The sequence below is a fragment of the Callorhinus ursinus genome, unplaced genomic scaffold (genome assembly GCF_003265705.2).
Source record: "Callorhinus ursinus isolate GAN/ISIS: 27379988/994484 unplaced genomic scaffold, GSC_fseal_2.0 scaffold73, whole genome shotgun sequence".
Classification (NCBI taxonomy): domain Eukaryota; kingdom Metazoa; phylum Chordata; class Mammalia; order Carnivora; family Otariidae; genus Callorhinus; species Callorhinus ursinus.
Window position 1 is genome coordinate 2,121,540 of NW_027397135.1, and position 22,266 is coordinate 2,143,805.

Sequence of the window (22,266 nt, forward strand, 5' to 3'; positions counted from 1 at the left end):
TTCCTTCCTTCCTTCCTTCCTTCCTTCCTTCCTTCCTTCCTTCCTTCCTTCCTTCCTTCCTTCACTTCCTTCCTTCCTTCCCTCCCTTCCTCCCTCCTTCCCTTCCCTCCCTCCCTTCCTCCCTCCCTCCCTTCTTCTATTTATTCTTTTTACCCTTTGTAGAAAGCAGTCTACCCTCTTGCTCTTTACCCTCTAAGGAAAAATGGAAACATACAAAACAAAACTTTGGGAAGGCCAAATAATCCATACTGTAATGAATGTAGAATTTCATGTTATGCATTACAACAAAACTATTTTAGTTTAGTTTAGAATTTTTTTTTGTTTTTCTAAGTCCCCCCTGCTCCATGTTACAACAGTTAGTTGAAGAGCCAGGAAATGCTTTGAAATGCCACATAAAAATAACTGTGCAAATATAAGAGCAAAATATACTAATGAATTGATATGGATTTAATTAATAATGTTGCTTTAGAGCATGCTTTCTGTATAGAAGTTTTAGAAATTAATAACTAATTTTTGTGGTATTTTCAATATATTAAATTATATATTTCTGTATTTATTTATTTATTCATTTATTTTAGGCTTTTAAAACCAAGGATGGATATCTTGTGGTTGGAGCAGGAAATAACCAACAGTTTGCTACTGTGTGCAAGGTAATCTGTAATCACTGGGATGGGCGGATGATCTATGCAATAACTTGTTTTGTAGAAAGCCAGGGAAGTTCAGTTTCGCCTAGAACAATGTTGTTAAGTGTATAGCCAACTCAAGATCCCCTGCTTTCGCCCCTAACCGGGTGCCATTTTTACACTCGCAAATGCTAAGGACATGGTCTGAATTAGCATTCTGACTATATATATATATTTTTTTTGAGGTATCCGGCTGTATTTCGAGTTGAACCATAGTACATAGTAGCCTAAATTATCCACCAAAGGAACCTGACTACCAGTCCAATGAAAAAAGGGAAAGAAAAATAATTGATTTTAAAGGGATTTTTAATGCCAGGATATTTTTCTTCTTGCTTTCCTTTTTTTTTTATTTCTTTGTTAACAACATGAGATCTAATTAGGCTCAAATACAATGTAATACCAAATTTATTGTATTAGCCACTAGAAAACTAAACATTTTTTTTTTCAAATTAGCCTTTGTTTAATGAGTACCTTTCTGCAGAGTTCATGTTTTAATTTAAGGTTTAGCAATTAAGGTTATATTAAAAATGTTGCTCCTCAACAAGCTTTTTAAAAAAGGCCTTGGAATCATTAAGGATAATTTTATGTTGAAGATTTTAAGTTTTTGGCATCACTTGGATATTTTTTTTATTTGATGTTTTTACTACTTACCTAGATTTTTGTTTCTTTTTGTTTTTATTTGTCTTTAGGTTCTTGTTCACTTTTTCCAGTTCTAATCCCAGAAATATAATCTAGCTTTAAAAATCTGTATTTAAGGTTTTGTTTTAATTTCTCTTGCAGGTAGGGAGAGGTCTCACCTGCTGGGGATGTTTTTCTGATGGGGAGTTTATTTTCTTGCACTAATCATAGATAAGCACTCACTGTGAGCTTTCAGTTTCATTAAAGATGCCTGTGAATTCCTTAGGGCAGCCCTCTTTATTGCCGTTAACTTCTTATGTCCAAAAATTATTTATTACTGTGGCTCTTTTGTATGAGAGGTTAATGAGCACAGCGAAAAACCACAGCAAAGGGGTGGGAAGTACCACGGAGAAGGTGACAAATGGAGACAGTTCCTATTACAGGAAAGGCTGGGACAGCTGAGGTGGGAAAGAGGGGGAGCTTTCATAACGGTGACTCTGAGTAAGCGGAGAGAAAATGGATTCAAACATTTGATCTCGGATCAAAGAATCTTTATTATGAGCGGTCAATGTTAAAAATATGAAACATACGGAAGCCGTTGCCTGTGAAGTCATTTGCGTACTCTAGCTGCAGAGATGTAAAAGCCAGTTCATTGCTATAAATGAGTACAGATTTTCTTCCTGGGCCATATGTTTTGGAGTTTTCTCTCTCCAGAAAGGGGGGCGGGGGGGGGGAATTACTGGTTGACATATTCTTCACTGTTGAAAATAACTGTACTGAATTCTTCTTATTTTTGATTCATTACTGCTGATCAGTTTGAAACTTTTGAACTTCCTCATAAATATCCATAAGAACATTTTTTGAAAAAGATTTTTATTTCAAAGCAGAATATTTGCCATAAGTTTGAGTACTAAAATATGACTTATTGTGATGGTGTGTTATGATACATTTGTTTAAAAGGAGACCATCAGAGGGCTTTTGAGAATGGCATCCTTGACCTTGCTTTTCCATATGTGAGTTACGAACGATAATCCCTGCTATGAGCCCTTAAGACCATGTCTATCAAATTCTTTGAGATACTCATAAGAAAAATTTTATGCATAGAGGACTTTAATGTTATTTGCCTCATTTACTAGGCATCTTGAGCAAACCTTGCAATCTGATTGACTTTATATATCCTTAAATGTAAACATGCCCTAAAAACCTTTTAACCTAAGAAAAATGACCTGTTTCCTTATCCCATATATAGTGGGTTTCTTCTAAGTATTTTTTGTTCAGATTTATCTATTACTGAGGGGCTTGTCATTCAAACCGGCCTTGTAGAAGATGAGGGTCCCAGTTTTTTACAGTAAGCCCATCAATTGTTCTTTTGCCAAGCAAGGCCCATAATGAAAGATAGGGCAGCTCTATCTCCTAGGGAGAAATATAGCAGTATTGTCTGTGATGAATGAGTAGAATTTACTTAGGCCTAGTCTCTTTCCAAAATGGAATTTGATATAGTGGCTGGCTAATACTTCTTGGGGACGGGTCCTATTAAGGAGTTCTTATTGTCAGGAATTAGAGTGAGAGCCAGAGCAATGGGTTCAAGGTTTGGGGTTCAGAAAATTTTTCTGCATATAAAGTGAACCTTGGCTTAGAGCAAATCCTATTTTATGTCTCTTAACATGATACAGAAGAGTAGGGAACATAAGCATATGTAAGCTATTTTAAGCTGATTGATGCCAACACTAATGGGTATTCCTATTTGAAGTACATTGACATCCTTTTAAAAGTCATTTAGACTGAAAGTTTCTTTTATTAGAGGCAATATGCATTGGTTCTCAACTTTAGCATGCAGAAGAAGTCTCCTTGAGCTTCATTCCCAAAGATTTTGACTTAGTATGTCTGAGGTGAGGTACAGGAAACTTCGATTTTAATAAGCATTGTCGTTGATTTTGGAGCAGGTGGTCTGAGGACATTATAGCACACTTCTAAGGCATACCGTGAGTCTTGACACTAGTCAGGTGACCTCTGGCAAGACACTTAATCTTTGCTAATAAGCATCTGTGTTCTCACAGTAAAATGAAGATTATAATATATAACTCTCCTAATATATAACTTTTGGAGTTTTGTAAGAGTTAGATTAAATAAGTAAAATACTCAGTCCAGTCCTGGCTCACAGTTTGCACTTCATAAATGGCCTCTATAAAACTTAGGTTTGGAGATTCTGGTTCTGGGTAAGATAGAGTAAGCGTACTTCTCCCTATCTCTTCCACTGAACACAGTGATAAAACCTGGATACAATGCATGGAGCATCTCTAAGAGGATGCTGAAAAGTAAGTAGTAGGAGAACTGGGGAAGAACACCAGAATTTACAGTTCCTCTGAAAAAAAATAAAGTACCTCTAGGGCACCTGGGTGGCTCGGTCAGTTAAGCTTCTGCCTTCAGCTCAGGGCATGATCCCAGGGTCCTGGGATCCAGGCCTGCATCGGGCTCCCTGTTCAGCAGGGAGTCTGCTTGTCCCTCTTACTCTCCGTCTGTGCTCTCCCTCCCTCCCTCCCCCCCGCCGAATAAATAAATAAAATCTTAAAAAAAAAAGTACCTCTAAAGCAGCAGTAAGTTTACCAGTTTTTTCTACAGTGATTTCCTTACATGGATACAGTGGAGCCGAAAACATGGAAGTGGGCACTAGGAAACAGAGCTGAGCCCTAGGAGATGCCCTTCATTCCTGGAGTGAGGAGCACGAAAGTGAGCTCTAAGAGAGAGAGAGTGTGGAAATCCTGCATCTTTGCTTCCTGTCTGTTTTCTCATGCCATACTCCACAAACAACCCTGTGGTGGGAGCAGCAGATGAACAGGAATTAAAACTCGGAGGAAGGAGAACTTTTCCTCTTTATCTCTGAGCTGTGATCCCCAGAAAAGAGGGGTGAATCCTTGTGGCTTTTTCCTCTGGACCTCCTCCCTGGAAGTATGCTGGGAAGTAGGCTAACTATAGGGGAGCCCCAGGAAACCAGAGAGAGCCCGCAGAAAGGGATGAGCTTTGGAAAGTGAGCCTTGAAGGTGTTTGTGAACTCCTCCTCTCAGCCCTGAGCTGCACGTACCGCTGATCTGATCCTAACCAGCACACCAGAGAAGTTGCGAACTGAGTTAACCCACAGATGACTGCTCAGGAGGCAGCCTGACCATTAAGTGGGGCACATGCGGGATGGATTTGAACAGCACCACAAGGGCTTTGAGAACTGAACTAACACTTAGAACCAAAGCACAGAGAAGGTAGGTAGGGGCTTACAGCCTGGACCTAACCAGATCAATTGCTTGCTAAAAACAATAACAGTAAAATGTTGCTGTAGGACTTAAACAAGACCCAGAGGCTCATAATATAATATTTAAAACATCCAGGGTACAATCCAGAATTACTCAGCATATGAAGAACTAGAGCTTGCATGAGAAAAGACAGTCAATAATTGCCAAATGCCAAGAGGACACAGATGTTGGAATTAACTTACAAAGACTTTAAAACAGCTATTATAAAAATGCTCCACCAGGCATCACACATACTGTTGAAATAAATGGGAAAGGAGAAATGTCCAGCAAAGAAAGAGAAGATCTGAAGAAGAACCAATTAGAAACTGTAGAACCGAAAAATACGACCACCAGATAAAAAAAGAAACCCCTCACCGGATGAGCCCAGTGACACAACGGAGATGACAGAGGAGACAGTCAAGGAGCTTGAGGATAGATAAATAGAAATTATTCAATCTGAACAACAGAGAGGGGAAGAAAAGATGATCCCCTCCTAAGAAATGAAAGAAAGAAAGAACAGATCTTCAGGAGCCTGGGGGACAGTAACAAAAAGTAACACTGATGTCATTGTAATCCCAGGAGGAGAGAATGAAGAGTACATGCTGAAGAAATATTTGAAGACATAATTGCCGAAAACTTCCCAAACTTGGTGAAAGACAAAAACCTACAAATTTCATAATTTCAGCAAGCCCCAAATAAGATAGAGCCAAGTAAATCCATGCCTAAACACACCCAAGTCTTCCCACTGAAAACAAAGGACCAAGGCAAAAGTTTGGAAAGCACTCAGAGGAAAATAATATTACCTGTGGGGGAACACGGACTCAGCTGACTACAGATTTTTTTTTTTGTCAGAAACTGAGAACCCCGAGCCAAATGGCACCAAAAGGTCAACCCAGAACTCTTATGTACAGTAGAAACATTCACAGAAAATGAAGGTTCATTAAAGACATTCTCCCTCCCCCACTCCCTTCCTCCCTCTTTCCCGTCTGTCTTCTTTGAACAAACGCATACTTCATTATTTCTGTGGGGGGAAGTAGCACCTTGTTGGAATACTTCACGTGTATTTGGTGCTCAATATGTCAGGTACTTTCACTAACATCGCTTCATTCCACCCCAGGCGACACTTTTTCAAGCACGTGAGGGATGCTTATGATCACAGCACTGGAAGCAGTCTCTCTAGAAACATTGTGAACAACAGCATGGCTGAGGCCAGAACCAGAATTACTTTGACCCACTGTTTCATACCACCTTACACAGAGAGAAGAGGTCCGATGAGTCAGATGCAGAGAACATCCGAGGGCGTCCCGGTCACCACTGCGGACAATCACTGAGCAGCTTTTTATGCAGCTTATACTATTTCTGGGTGAGGCCAGATTTACGGGTTTAACCTGTGATTTGGTGAAGGCACTTGCTTCTTCTGGGAATGACTTACTCACTCCTAGGGAGGAGAGGGCAGGTTTCCATTCCTGGACAAGCCTGGGGGCTGCTTCTGGGATCACATGTGGTGACAGGGAGGTTTTCAGAAAGGGCACTCTATGTGGTGATGCTTTTTAAAATCTGGGGGAGTACTGCTGTCTTTATTATTCCTCAAGGAAACGAGTAAGTGAAGCCTGCGAAAGAGAAATGACACAGTGGAGATGCTCTCTTTACTCCAGGGGACCTCCTTCACTTTTCTGTCCTTTATGAGATGATTAATGGATTGATTTTATTTAAACTGTGGGAAACAAATGAAACCATTAAATGTTTATATTTCAAGCAAATACATTACTTGGGGTAGTGAAGCTTTCTGTAGGCCACATGGCCTGCCCCGAGCCCATAAATGCTCCTCTGACTTTCCAACATAACTGCCAAACACTGCCTCCACACATTCTTTATAAAACTTCTTTTCCATTCCAAATCCACTTGGTACTTTCATTATGGTCTTGTTAAAATTGCAAGATGTCCAAAGGGACTTGCAAGATAGATTTTCCCTTTATTGAGGAGGAGCAAAAGAGGAAGTATATAAAAGCATTTCTATTTGTTATTCCTTCAGGGAGACATATTAAAGAAAAATAGTGACACTTCTATAAGGAAGAATATCTTTTAATTTGACATTGTTTTAATGGTGAGCATTTGGGGCAAATGTATATGCTTTTCCTTATTTTAGCACCTTGTACAACATCCTGGATAGGGCTTCTGGGACAGATAATATTATTTTATTTACATGTGGAACAAATAAGTGGATGTACCTAAAGGATATATGTTGATGATGGCCTTCATGTAAGTGCAGACTTGTACTTATGATACTGGTTCTCAGAACTAGGTCAGTTTTATCCAGTTTTGTATCTCTCTACCTACTCTCTCTAGACAAGACTTATTATGGGGATCTGATAACTCTTGCTCGTGCTCCCATCTGTAGGCACATACTTAAATGTAGCAAAAACTTCTCATAAATGACAAACTCAGTCATAGCATTACCCATCCTGATTGCATGATCCTTCCGTCTCTATTCCTTTGTTGGTGGAATAGGTCTGGAAGTGTAAAGATCAGCAAGGAATGATCCTGGGGAGTGTATTGGTAGGCCTGGAATGATCGTACTCACAGGCAGGTACACGAAAACTTGTGAATTATACATTAAAATTATTTTTCCCCTTTAGATCTTGAATTTGCCTGAACTGATTGATGACTTCAAGTATAAAACTAACCACCTTCGTGTACAGAATAGAAAAGAGCTTATCAAAATACTCTCTGCACGGTAAGCTTGGATCTACTGTTGGTACATTTAAGAATGACTGTATCCTTAGCATTTGCCTGATTTGTGTGTGTGTGTGTGTGTGTGTGTGTTTTGCTTTTTTTAGATTAACTTGTAATTGTCTTCCATTTCACAGAATGGGTTAGTGGAAAGATATTTCAAAGCTATGTTTTTTTCTTTATTTGAAAGTTATTTTATGTGCCTTAATAAATAGTGACTCATAACAATGATATCAATAAGAAAAGTTACAATGGCCTGAAATAGATCGCTTTTCTGTAGCATGTGTTTGGGTTTAGTCTATTATAAATACCAGTAACAACAATAATTTAACATTTTTTTTACCTTTGCTGTTTAAATGCTCTACATACCTGATCCCATTTAATGCTTACAGTCATCCTGTGATGTAAATTCTATTCCCGTTTTACAGATGAGGAAACTGAGACAAAGAAAGTTTAAGTCGAAAGTTCTGTGAGGTTTGTCATGATGATGTTTTGAAAATGCCAGATTGAGTTATGGGTCATAAGGGATTAATGTTAATCAATCAGAGTATTTGATTTCCTGATTATTTCCTTCATGTCAGGTTATGCTTTTGTTAAAACCTGCATCAAACCTTTCAAGTTTCCCTCAGAGAAGGGTACTGATTCTTAATCTTTCCTACCAGTTTCACTTTTGTTTATGTCTAAACGTCTCTATATAGAGTAGCCGTTGTGGTTTTTGCCGGTTTAAATGCCCACATGAGCTGTTCTTCAGCGTGGAACATTTTTTTCCCCCCATCATGCCCATAAATGAAGGACTTTTGTTCCAATATCATGTCTTGTCTTTTGAAAGGGCCCTTGTCTTTCTCTGTAGTGTGTATCAAAGTTCTTAGACCATAAAATTCTGCTACTGTAATTTCTCTTTCTGTCCCCCTGGGACTTGGGCATCTTTGGGTGGATCGACAGCGTTCATTACCTATTTGCCTTTCCCTGGACTGCAGGCCGTTCTCTGAATTCCTTGTGCCCCTGGCTCTTTGATCAATGGGGGCTCTGTGTGGGGCTGATCTGCAGAGAACACGGGAACAAGGATGGGCTCTCCTGTCCTGGTGGTTGGTGAAGTATCAGTCTGATTCTACCACAGAGCCCAAGAGCCCTCAGTCATTAACCTTTCCCCACATGAGAATTGGCCATTTATTTCTGCTTTTTGCCTCTTTGCCTCTCCAGCAGTTTTTAATCCATTTAATTCATTGATAGGACTTTTTCCTTTCACACCACGGTTACCCAGTTTCAATAATAGGCATTTGTGAGAGCCTTATCAAAAGCTCTTTGATAGTCTAAATAAATCACATCCATGCTGTGAGAAGAGTGGACCCAAGAAAAATACAAAACCTCGGCAGATACAAGTGTCATCTTGTTCTTTAGATGCCAGCACTTTTATAACTACAAGAACCACAAAGTTAAGTTACTGGTGTCCAAGGCCCTGAAATGTTTATTCCTGGCTATATTCTATCCTAGAATTCTGCTGTGGAGAGACTTTTAGCAGCATCTGTAACACATTAATTTCTATTTTCTCTGTTTGGGGTGAATTAAATAATTTGCCACCTTTTTCTTTCTCCTCTTCTACATGCAGAAGTGGAAATTTCATCATTTTGGAACCCTGCAGGTTCTTATGTCTTTATTCAGATGTAACAAGGAATAAGGAATCGAATCCCGTGGAAGAGACGAGGGGTAGCCTGAAGAGAGGAAATTTGATAGGGGAGGTCACACTGTCCTAGGTCCTGCTGTTCAAACACAGACCACAGGGAGCCTGTGCTGCCCAGAGGTTGGCTTTCCTGCTCTCCGGTGTTAGCTTGTTGATGGTTTTTGGTGCTCTCCTGTGACCCACAGTTCTTCAGTCTCTGCCAGCTCAAGTCTCTTCCACCTGGTGGATCAAACAGTGATGAGCAGGGGAGATTAGGATGTGATTCGTTCCCATTTACAATACTGTCGTTTATTTTCCTGAGCAAACGTCACTGGATTCATTAGTACCGTTCAGTGCTCAACATTCAGAATTCTCTATGAAAGTGCAAACATGTATCATTTTCACAAGACGATTCTATATTTCCTATGAAATATTCAAAATGTTAAGTGGCTCTCGATTATAGGATTAAATCTGGTCTTTTTAGATCTGTTGTCATGGTCTTCTACAGCCTGATATGATCTTTTCTTTCCACCTTTTTCTCAGCGTAAAGCCCCTGCTAGGGCCGCACTCCCAGTCTGTGTCTTTTGTTCTCTGTCTGGAATGCTTCCCAGACTTACTATCATTTTGAAACACAGTCATGCTTCAGGGTCCGTCCTACAGCTTCAGGAAACCATCCTCAGATGTCTCTGTTTGGGGTCCCGGTCAGATGACAACACTTTCAGAAAAGAAGAGACATCTTTCCACTCCTCAGCTCCAGCTTCCCAGTTATCAGACTGAAACAGGATCTGCTTTACCTGTTGGGGATGGTGCTGTTCCACGTGTGCGGAACACACTGTTCCTTTCACTGGACAGCTGTCTCAGGACCTGTGAATCACAGACACACTAATGCCCAACCACAGAAAGGAGGCAGGGAGAAAGAAAGGTGAGGAACCAGCATTTATTAGATGCCTTGACTTACCAGAGAAATGTTATTAGTCCCACTTTACAGATGAGTATTCTGAAGTGTAGGCAGGTTAGTCTCAAGGTTCGACACACAGTGAATAGTTAGAATTTCAAAAGGCTGTGTTTCTTTTCCATATGTCCTATTGCCTCCCTAAAGTGGTACATGAAATGTTACTCCTTGTTTATTTACTCAATAAATATTTATTGAGCACTGGGGATAGAGAATTAGATGAGACAACGTAACTTGGTGACAAATAATGCGGGGAAGGAAAATGAAGAGTGCCAAAAGTTGGTTGTGAGGCTCGCTGTTCCACTGAAGCTGGTCAGGGAGGGCCTCTCTGATAATGTGACATTTGAGCAGGGTCCTGGAGGAGGTGAGGGAAGGGGCCTGCAGATAACTGGGAGAAGCTTGTTAGGCAGCAGGTGCATGGGTGGGAGTTTAAGGATAGCAAGAGGACAGTGAGCCTGGAGCTCGGTTGTCTAAAGGGAGAGTGGGGGGAGTGGGTCCAGAGAGAGAGAGAGAGAGGTGGGTCCAGGGAGGGAGTGTGGAGGGAGGTGGGTCCAGGGAGGGAGTGTGGAGGGAGGTGGGTCCAGGGAGGGAGTGTGGAGGGAGGTGGGTCCAGGGAGGGAGTGGGGAGGGAGGTGGGTCCAGGGAGGGAGTGTGGAGGGAGGTGGGTCCAGGGAGAGAGTGGGTGGAGGAGGTATTAAAGGAGGGGGTGGGTAGTGGGGGGGGGAAGCGGGTCTAGGGAGAGAGTGGGGGAGGTGGCCAGAAAATCATGTTGTAAAAGTTATGATGGACTTCATAATAGTTTCTTAAACTTGTGAGATAAAGGAATTATTTTCATCATAAAGTGAGTTTCTCAGCAACCGCTATTTTCTATCTAGCCTGAAGACATATTTTTTTTTAAAAAGATTTTATTTATTTATTTGAGAGAGAGAGAGAACAGAGGGAGAGTGAGGGGGAGAAGCAGGCTTCCCACTGAGCAGAGAGCCCAATGTGGGGCTCGATCCCAGGACCCCGGGATCATGACCTGAGCAAAGGCAGACCCTTCACTGACTGAGCCATCCAGGCACCCCTGAAAACACATTTTTTTCCAGTTTTATTGAGACATACTTGACATATGACATTTTATAGTTTAAGGTATACAACATAATGATTTGATATTTGTATATATTGCAAGATGATCATCGCAATCAGTTAACATCCATCACCTCACATAGTCACACAATTTTTTCTTAAGATAAGTTTTAAAATGTACTCTCTTAGCAACCTTCAAATACACAGCACTGTTAACTACAGTCACCTTGGTGTTTTCCTATGAAATCTATAGACTTTGTTTGAAAGCCTACCAGAAATGTCAGTCACTTACCTCACTTTTCTGTTATTCTTGCTAACTGCCGTCTGATGCTCCTTTCTGAGAGCTGCCAGGCTCATTTAGGAAGGCAGCCGCATGTTTTTGTCATCAGCTGAGTTGTCCACAGCCAGCACACACACAGTTCCCCTCAGGTGCTCTCAGGTGTTACTATTCCCCGACCGTGGCCATGAACAAGGTTTTTTTTTTTTTTCCCTTTTTTTTCTTTTTCTTTATTTCTTTTTTTTTAATTTAAAGGTGAAGACTTTTCCCTTGAGCTTGCCATTTTATCCAGGGTGTTGCAGAAAGTCTGTTTACCCAGCTGCGAAGACTGAAAACTGTGCAAAGCTAAAGCATGTTAAAAGTCCCCAGCTAAAACACAGAAGAGATATAATAGAGACTAGTCCAGGGCCCGTTAAAACAAACCCCTTCTTTCCAATGCCAGGGAGCAACGTCTCCTGAGCCTGTGCTACTCATGTCCTGGATCAGCATTTTTGCAATCGTAAGGACCTCAAGGGAGAGATTGAAAATCATAGTGTGTGTTAAAACCAAGAAGAGAAGGATAAAGACATAGTGTTGGGAGTTGGGGAGAAATAATAGGAAGACACGAAATGAGGAGGAAGGAAACGAGAAATGACGGGGAAAATAGAAATACAATTAGTTTTATTTCTCTCCCTTCCTTTCTTCACCATTACTGGCCACTGACCGTGTGCACTTGTCCTGAAGCGACAGAGATGGAGGAGGAGATCTGGGCTCTTGAGGGGTTCATAATCAAATTAGGAAAACAAACAAGTAAAGCAGTGGTTTAAGTAGTGTGTGCTGAGTGCCGTGGCAAACATACAGGGTGCCGAGAGCCTAGAGAAGGGACCATTACCTCAATGTGGTCAAGTCAGGGAAGGCTTCCTGGAGGTGGGTGCCACCTGAGATGGGTCTTAAAGGAAAAACAGAAGTTGGTGAAGAAAAAAGAAACCACAAAGGAGGAAATATTGGCCGGAGTGTAATTTCCTAGGGAGAAAACATGTCAAAGGAAAAGAAAAATAAAGTAGCTTGTAAAGAAACTGATGGCAACTTTTAAATTGCTTTTTGAAAAATGCTACACGTGTTCAGCAAATGTATGTCAATATAGTCCTAGTGAAGGCATCACTAAAAAGTTGGTTACACTAAGATGACATAAATAAAAATTAACAGAGTAAGATAAATTTACCTTTTAAAATGCTGTGGCAATTTCTTTGGTGAAATAAGTAATTATTTTTTTAAGATTTTATTTATTTATTTGACAGAGAGACAGCGAGAGAGGCAATGCAAGCAGGGGGAGTGGGAGAGGGAGAAGCAGGCTTCCCGCTGAGCAGGGAGCCCGATGCGGGGCTTGATCCCAGGACCCTGGGATCATGACCTGAGCCGAAGGCAGACGCTTAACCCACTGAGCCACCCAGGCGCCCCTTATTTTTGGTTTTGAATGATCTGATTTTTCTTAAGCTTCTGATATGTAATTGAATATTTACTTATTTTCAGAGTTTAATGTATTAAAATGCTGTGAAATTAAATGCCATAGTTCAGGGCCTTCTAAACGGAAGTGCTAAACAAGTTTTTGTTGAACTGAATCAAAGATTTATTAAAGTGCTTCATCTTAACCGATCACTTCCAAAACTTGGTGTCAAATTATTTTTAATTGACTTGTTCAGAATATTGGAGAGTTGGACCTGGAGCATTTTTTGGCTGTTGATAGAAGGATTGTAATGTCAGAGGTGCCTAAATATGATGTTAATTTTTAAAAACTGACATCTTGGTACCATTCAGGCAAATTTGGTCTTTTTGCTTCTTGTCTAGGTCTTTCAGGGAGTCTCCAAAGCTTTGAGGAGAAAGTTTAAACAATTTGCCTTTTTTTGTTTTTTGAGATTTATTTATTTATTTTAGAGAGGTGAGGGAGAGAGGCAGGGGGAGAGGGAGAGAGAGAGTCTCAAGCTGACTCCAAGCTGAGTGTGGAGCCTGCTGCGGGGCTCAACCCCATGACCCTGAGATCACGACCTGAGTCGAAACCAAGAGTCAGATGCTTAACTGACTGTGCCACCCAGGTGCCCCTAAACTATTTACCTTAACACATGTAATTGCCTCCCACCTTGTTGCAACTCCTTATAATGTGGCCTGGTGTTTTAATCCTCTGTGTCTTCCCATCTGCTCATTGCTTTTTGCTAAAAGGATGAAGGAAGCTTCTTTGTCTCCCTGGCTGCTACCAGTCCTTCAGAATGAGCACCCGATTCCGAGCTTTTCCTGCCTCACTTGTCTGTTGTAAGCAGCCCCTCCCACGCCACTGCGTCCAAGCCTCTACTCTCTTCAATTATCATCTGTTGTCCTCCTTGATAAGACAATTTCTAATTTCTTAAATAATCTTAGAATTTCTTAATTTCTTACTTTTTTAGAGACTGTGTTTTTAAGAGCTGGTTTAGGTTTACAGCACTATTGAGAGGAAGGTTCAGAGAGTTTCCGTGTGACCCCCGCCCCCACCCATGCACAGCCTTGCCACTGTCAACGCCCCCACCAGAGGGGGACATCTGTTGCGATCGATGAATCTACACCGACGCACCATAAGAGACTATATCTTTTTTGATTTTTATTTCTAATGGCTCTTTGGGTTTCCAGCACTCAAAAAAAAAAATGTTCTTTTAGGGGCAAAACCATCCAAGTTTGGCAGAACTGGCCAAAAGGAAAAGAGGGAAAGTTCCCAGTGTCAGGTCCAAATTAAAAGAGAACAAAGGTAGCCGGAAATGGGAACTGTTTCTAAACTCACCTAAGAGGACTGTATTGTGATCACAGAAAGTCAAAAGGCCTGAATGTGAGGCCAGAGTCTTCTTCTGTGGCCTTGAGCTGGTGCTCTGATTCCTCTCAGGCTCGGGGCTTCCTGAGTACACAATGTTCATAACAATTCCTACATCGTCCTGAGAATTAAAACCCAGAACACACAGGAAAGCAGCTTCACAACATTCCGCACACAGCCGTGCTCAGTCTATTTTAGGACAATCTCAGTCTCTCAGCATCCTAAATTATAGTTCCCCAATTTCTTTTACCATCAAATTTCTCCTGTACCTTTTTTTTTTTTTTTACTTATGAACCCCTATTTTGGAGAAATTTTTCTTTCCCAAGCTGTAAAGAGTTCATGAGTTCCACAATTTTTATTTAATAAAGTTCTATGTAACTGCCAGTCAAATCCTGATTAGGATGATATAACAACTATTATTGTACTGATTTAATTCCAGTGACAGGAAAGCATGATATTGTGTAGCTGGCCTGTGTGACCTCCTTGCAGCTAAATAAATGATTTCTGTTGAACGCTTTTGAAATATTAAAAATAGCTCAAAAGACCTGGAATACATTTAACTTTGTACTGCATTCTTAATAAAGGCTATTAATAGTGCTTCGTTTTTTTAAACCCAAAGTGGACCTTAATGGCTCATAGTCTATTCCCTTTCAAGAGACACTTGTTTCTCAGTGTGGGCAATGAATTTGGAACTTGTGAACACTCTACTTAAGTTATTCCTTGCATTTGTGGCTGCACTCTCATAAAGAATGAAACATTTTGTATTCCTTAGTTGCTATGCGGTGTTAATAGCCTCTGTGAAAAGCTTCAGGTGGGGCCTTTGAACTCGGAAGTAAAATATATCCATGAGTTCCTCTGTGTCATTTTTACAGTTAATTTTTCAGTTTTAATGGATATTTTTGGCCTTCCTGAAAGCTGTTGAATTTAATTTTCTGCTAAACAACATCTATAATTTCCTTAGTTTTTATTCTTAGTAGAAAATGAAGCTGCAGTTGACCCTTGAACAAAACTGGTTTGAACTGCACAGGTTTGCTTACATTTTTTTCCATAAATACAGGAAGGGACTGTAAATGTACTTTCTCTTTCTTGTGATTTTCCTAATAACGTTTTCTTTTCTCTAGCTAACTTTCTTGTAAGAATGCAGTAGATAACACACATAACGTACAAAATACGTGTTAATCTACTGTTCCTGTTATCGGTAAGGCTTCTGGTCAACGGTAGGCTGTTAGTGGTTAAATTTTAGGGAAGTCAAAAGTTAAACACAGATTTTCAACTGTGCGGGGGGTTGGCGCCCCTAACCTCTGTGCTGTTCTTTTTTTTTAAATTTCATTTATTTATTTGAAAGCGATTGAGAAAGAGAGAGCACAAGCGGGCAGAGGGACAGAGGAAGAGAGAGAAAGTCTCCCTGCAGGGCAGGGAGCCTGAAGTGGGGCTCGATCCCAGGACCCTGGGACCATGACCTGAGCCGAAGGCAGATGCTTAAGGACTGAGCCACCCAGTTCGCCCCTAGCCTCTGTGCTGTTTAAGGCTCAACTCTATATTTAATTTCTAACAACTGTCTATCATTTACTCCTCCTCTTACCCCTTTCTTAAATCCCTATTTTAGTCCTTCCTCTGTCTTCCTTTCCTGGCTCCATCTCCCTATCCTTAGCCTGCCTTTTACAATCTAAACTGTTTTAAAACGAAACTAGAAGTGGATATTACGTATCACATTCCGAATTGGATTTCACTTATTTGCATGAAGGCTTCTTGAATAAGTGGTTTGCTTAGAGAACAGAGAGGATTTTATTAGTGCCCACCTGTAGGATAGAACTTAGAAGGGCTTGAAAGAACCTCTATTCCATGGAATATAACCTTTACTTACACATAGTTTGCTGATTTGAGGGGTTAGGCAATTATCGATTTTTTTTTTAAAGATTTATTTATTTATTTTAGAGAGCGGGGCGGGGGGCAGAGGGAGGAGAGGGAGAGAATCTCCAGCAGAGTCCCCGCTGGGCACTCCTATTCCTTAGTGGAAGTAAGTTTTCTCAGACTTTCTCCTCAGACTAGATTTCAACGTGGAGAAAGTGGAGAAATCATTAAAGCTCAGGCTGCCCAAGCGAGTCGAAGAGCAGAGTGAAAGGCTGAGCGCAGTCACAGTCAGGAGTCCCAGGGATCGAGTTCTTCTCGCTGATACTTCTGCCAGGGCTGGGAGGCTGGGGAAGTCTCTTTTCACTCCGATTCATTCCTCCCCTCTCTAAACCTGGCAACCATCGGCTCTCCCATGTCTACATGTTTTTAATATATATAGAGAAACTTATTGTTTGCTCCCTCTGCAACTCTTTGGTTGGTCTAATATTCTCTTTCCCATATGATCACATTTTAAAATCTTCCTGCCAGGCTTCCCCTCCCCCGACTTCTATTAGTATCTTATGAGGCTGCATTTCATGTGATTTCTGTATATCCTCAACCTACATATTTAGTTTATTGCACCCTCCTCCCACCGACCTCTTATAATGCTTTGAATCATATTATTGTAGGTTTATCTGGCATTCACTGCGGAGGGCTGATTGGGATAAATGGATCTGATGTTTTGGTGAGGGTCACATGTGTTTTTTTTATGCATTCCATGGCAGCTCGGCCATTATCAGCTAATAGATGGTTCCTTGTAAAATGTCTGTATTTTATGTGGTACATTTTCTGAATGTTGGTTCTTTAGAGATAGATTTAAGTGGCTATGTGTTGTTACTATAAAATCAGCCTGGAGGGAGAAAGAATGAAAGAAACACGGCCCTGGAATGTATCCTTTTGGCTTACAGGATGCAAAGAGAACTACTGCAACTCCAAACAAGCTCCTCGTGACCAGGGCGCTTTCCACCCTGTTAAGAGAATTCTTTGTGACTGAGACTCAAATGATGGCTTTAAGGGAGTCAGGATGAAATGGAATGTCATCTCCCTCCTCCCTGCTCCCCCCATTTTTTTTTTCTTTCCAGGAGGGCTATAAACCATTCCATGCTGCCTTTATTAGAAAGAATTAGATGGTAGTGGTGGGATATTTGTATGTATGTGCGGAGGCGGCCGGGGGGCGGGGAGGGGGCAATGGTGGGGGGAGGGAGTCCAGTAAACTCTGTTTCCCTGGATAAAACATTTAATCCCCTTGTTTCTCCATTGGAATTTAATGTATATTTTTAGATTTATAGAATGTTAGAGTCCTAAACACTTGGGGAGCGGGATAGAGCTTCAAATACCGGCGGACTTAACCCCTTCCTAGAGTAAGAGCTAGAATATAACAGCATCATGGCTAGAGGCTCCATGCAATCCGGTAGGAGACTCCACAAAGCTAACTCAGATGGCCTTCCTTTTGGGAGGATGTAGGCACGGTTCTCCAGACTTTTCTGGCTGACCTTGTTTTGCTCTTGACTTGAATTGGACAGAGAATCTGGAGTTTGACTCAGTCTCTTGACACTCTGGTTTGCTTCTCAGACTCCCAGACTTGTCCCTGCCCTGCCCGATTTCCTGCCTGCCTTTGGCCCAGACTGGGTTCTGTTTGGCAACTACTTTGCCCCTGCCTGTGTTCCATTCTCATCCCTCTTAGCTTTGGTCCTGTAGCATAGGCCTTCCTCTGATCTTTGGTCTCAGGTTAACTGATGTTTCTAGTAAAAGCTGACTCCACCTCTCCTCCAGTGCTGACAGATGACATCCCTGCTGAGTCCTGATTTCCACCAGCTGTCCAGCATCCCTGGTGAACAACTGCTTCTGACCGCCTTCACCTGGACAGTCCACAGTAGTCCTGGCAAGCTTCTCACTGCTCCCCATGTCAGACTAAACCTACCTTAGTTCTAGTTTAATACGTTTTGGCCAATAACACACAGCTCATCGGTGAGGCTCACATTGGAAATCTCCTGATTACCAATGCCTTTTCCATAGTACTCACAGAATAACTGCTTTTTTCCCCTCTTTTCTCTAACTATAAATGTTATATTTAGAATAATACTGGCCAGGGAAAGAAAATAAGTGGACATTCTGCACCTAACCCCCGACATTTATAAATACACCCTCAGACACACAGACACACACACAACTTTTAATCTTTGAATTTGTAAAATTTACATTTTCCGTTCTTAATGATTTTTCTTCCCTCTATTGTGAATTGTTTTTCTTTTTCTCATTTGCTAACTTTGGAAAGAAAAATCCAGACACTGGAATGTCTGAGTTTATTTAAGTCTCAGTACTCTGTTCAATTTAATGAAGGGAAACAAAAAAGGAAAAATCAGAGTGCTGGCCTGGATCTTCATGGCCCTGGGGTTGACCCATTCTGGTGGTCATTGATATATACTATATCTGCAAAATAAGACTAATTGATTGCTCCAAGCTATTTTTAAATATGTCAGGATATAGAAATCTACTCTAAAACATAGAAAGGTAGAACTGTTAGAAAGTTAGAAATTGTTAGAAACATAATTGTTTTTATAATAACTTAACATGCGATTTTCTAAAGCAGATTAAAGAAAAAGAGGACTTATTTACTATACTGAATGAGGTGAAAGTAGTAGATACATATCACACTGTATATTCAACTAACAGAGCACAGAATCCTTTCTAGTGTCTAGGGAACATTTACAAACACTGATTATAGACTAGATTACAAAAAAAAATCTTAGTAAGTTTCAACAAAGAAAATCCAACTACAATGAGATATTTTAAAAACCAATAATAAATTTAGAAATACAAGCATAGATAAAATTATAAAACTCAGTGTATAAGTAAAAAAAAATTAAATAAGATTACAATTTTAAAATCTTAGTTACCTACTGTGGTATGGCAAACCATCCTAAAACTTAACGCTTTAAAACGAGTCAGCAAACTTTTTCTATAAAGGGCTAGATGGTAAATATTTTTGACTTTGGGGACTAAATGATCTCCACCACAGCTGCTTAACTCTACCACTGTAGTGAGAGAGTAACCGTAGACAGGACTTCAATGAGTGAGCATGACTGTATTCCACTAAAGCTTTATTTATGGATACTGGAAGCTGAATTCCTTTTTTTTTTTTTTATTTTTTTATTTATTTGAGAGAGAGAGAGAGTAAGAGAGAGATCATGAGAGAGAGAACATGAGGAGGGGCAGAGGGAAAGGGAGAGGGAGAAGCAGACTCCTCACAGAGCAGGGAGCCCGATGCCAGGCTTGATCCCAGGACCCCAGGATCATGACTTGAACCGAAAGTAGAAGCTTAACGGACTGAGCCACCCAGGTGCCCCTGAAAGCTGAATTTCATATGGTTCTCATGTGCTATGAGATATTCTTCTTTTGATTTCTTCCAACCATTTAACAATATTAAATCCATTTTTTATTTATTATTATGTTATGTTAATTACCATACATTACATCATTAGCTTGTGATGTAGTGTTCCATGATTCATTGTTAGTGTATAACACCCAGTGCTCCATGCAGTACGTTTTTTAATGAGAACTCATAGGATTTACTCTATTAGTGTTCCTATACGTCATGCAGCAGTGCTAGCTGTGGTCATCATGTTGTACATTACATCCCTAGTGCTTATTTATCTTACAACTGGCAGTTTGTATTTTCTGACCACTTTTCTCCATTTCCCCTTCCCCCTACCCTCCACCTCTGGTAATCACAAGTCTGATGTCTTTTTCTATGACTTTGATCTTTTTTTTTAGATTCCACGTATAAGTGAGTTCACACAGTATTTATCTTTCTCTGTTGGACTTATTTCACTTAGCATAATGCCTTCAAGGTCCATCCATGATGTCACAAATGGTAGGACTTCCTCATTTTTTATGGCTGAATAATATTTATTCATATATTCATATACATGGGGATAATAGTAAAATAATAAATTAATTATATTAAAATTATAATAAATAATATTATATTATATATTTGATATGTTATAATTACTAAATAATATTAATAATGATATTAATTAATAATAAAGAATGTATGTTCACATATATGTCATGTAACACACACACACACACACACACACACACACACAAAACAACTTCATCCATTCACTCATTGATGGACACTTAGGTTGTTTCTATGTCTTGGCTATTATAAATAATGCTGCTATGAGCATGGAGGTGCAGATATCTTTTTTTTTTTTTTGAGTTAATGTTTTCATTTCCTTTGGATATATTCCTATAAGTGGAATTGCTGGATCATATGTGGCAGTTCTATTTTTAATTTTTTGAGGGTCCTTCATACTGTTTTCCATAGTTGCTGTACGAATTTACACTCCTACCAACAGTGCACAAGGTTCCCTTTTCTCTACATCCATACCAGCATTGATTATCTCTTGTCTTTTTGATGACCATTTTAACTGGTGTGACGTAATCTCACTGTGGTTTTAATTTGCATTTCCCTAATGACTAGTGGTGTTGAACATCTTTTCATGTACCTATTGACCTTTTGTATCTCTTCCTTGGAGTAGTGTCTATTCAGGACTTTCTCCCATTTTTTAATTGGGTTATTTTGGGGGGTTGGTTCACTATTAAGTTGTATGACTTCCTTATATATTTTGGATATTAACCCCTTAACAGCTATATGGTTTATAAATAGTTTTCCCATTCTGTAGCTTGCATTTTCATTTTGTTGATGGTTTCTTTTGCTCTGCAAAAACTTTTAGTTTAATGTAATCCTCCTTGTTTATTTTTTATTTTGTCCATTTGCTTGTGCTTTAGGTATCATATCCAAAAAACCATTATCAAAACCCACATGAAAGAACTTTATTCTTATGTTTTCTTCTAGGATTGTCATGGTTTCAGGTCTTACATTTAAGTCTTTCATCCATTTTGAGTTAATTTTTGTGAGTGGTATAAGATATGGGTCCATTTTCATTCTTTTATTTGTGCATATTTAATTATCCCAGTGCCATTTGTTGAAAAGATTGTCTTTTCTCCATTGAGTATTCCTGGCTTCTTTTTCAAATGTTAATTGACTGTATATGCTTGGGTTTATATCTGGATTCTTGATTCCGTTGCATTGGTCTATTTGTTTGTTTTTATTCCAGTACCATTTTGATGACTATAGCTTTATATTATAGCTTAAAATCATTAAGTGTGATACCTCCTGATTTGTTCTTTTCTCTCAGGATTTCTTGGGCTATTTGGAGTCTTTTGTGGCTTCATATAAATTTTCAGAGTGTTTTTTCTACTGCTGTAAAAAATGCCATTGGAATCTTGATATGGATTGCACTGAATCTATAAATGGCTTTTTGACATTTTAACAATATTAATTCTTCCAATCCATGAACATAGGATATCTTTCTGTTTCTTTGTGTCTTTTTTACTGTCTTTCATCAATGTCTTGTTGTTTTCGGAGTAGAGATCCTTCAATTCCATAGTTAAACTTATTCTTAACTATTTTTATTGTTTTTGATGCTATCATACATGGGATTTATTTATTTATTTATTTATTTTTCAGAAATTCATTGTTTGTGTATAGAAATACTACTGATTTTTGTATGTTAATTTTGTGTCCTTCAACTTCACTTAGTTCATTAATTAGACCTAACAGGGTTTGGTTGAGTATTTAGGATTTTCTGTATATATAATCATGTCATCTGTAAATAGAGAAGATTTTATTTCTTTTCCATTTCTGAAATTTTATTTCTTTTTCTTGCCTGATTGATCTAATTAGGATTTCTAGTATTATGTTGAATAAGAGTAGTGAGAGTGGGCACCCTTGTTTTGTTCCTGATCTTAGAAGGAAAGCTTTCAGTCTTTCGCCATTGAGTCTGATGTTAGCTATCAGCTTGTCATATTTGGTCTTTACTATGCTGATATATTCCCTCTATGCCTAATTTGTTAAGAGTTTTTACCATGAATGGATGTTGATTTTCTTCAAATGCTTTTTCTGCATTTAATGAGATGATGATATGATTATTTTCTTTCATTCTGTCAATGTGATATATATCACATTGGTTGATTTGCATATGTTGAACCATCCTTGCATCCCAAGGATAAATCCCACTTGATCATGGCATATGATCCTTTTAGTGTGCTGCTGACATCAGTTTGCTAATATTTTGTTGAGAATGTTTGCATCTGTTTTATCAGGGATATTGGTCTGTAGTTTTCTTTTGCAGAATTTTTTTTTTTTTTTTTGGTATCAGGATAAAGCTGGCCTCATAAAATGATTTTGTGAGTGTTTCCTCCTCTTTGATTTTTTTCAAAGAGTTTG

At 39.5% G+C, this 22,266-nt stretch overlaps 1 protein-coding gene across 3 annotated transcripts in view; it reads left to right on the forward strand.

The window, feature by feature from the left end:
* Window positions 1-22,266, forward strand: part of SUGCT (succinyl-CoA:glutarate-CoA transferase) — an 814,926-nt gene that overhangs the window by 357,543 nt on the left and 435,117 nt on the right. For all 3 annotated transcript variants that reach the window (XM_025853115.2, XM_073886887.1, XM_073886888.1), the window contains exons 10-11: window positions 579-650; window positions 7,219-7,316. In XM_025853115.2, coding sequence (XP_025708900.1) covers window positions 579-650; window positions 7,219-7,316 — 170 coding nt within the window. The remainder of the gene's footprint in view (window positions 1-578; window positions 651-7,218; window positions 7,317-22,266) is intronic.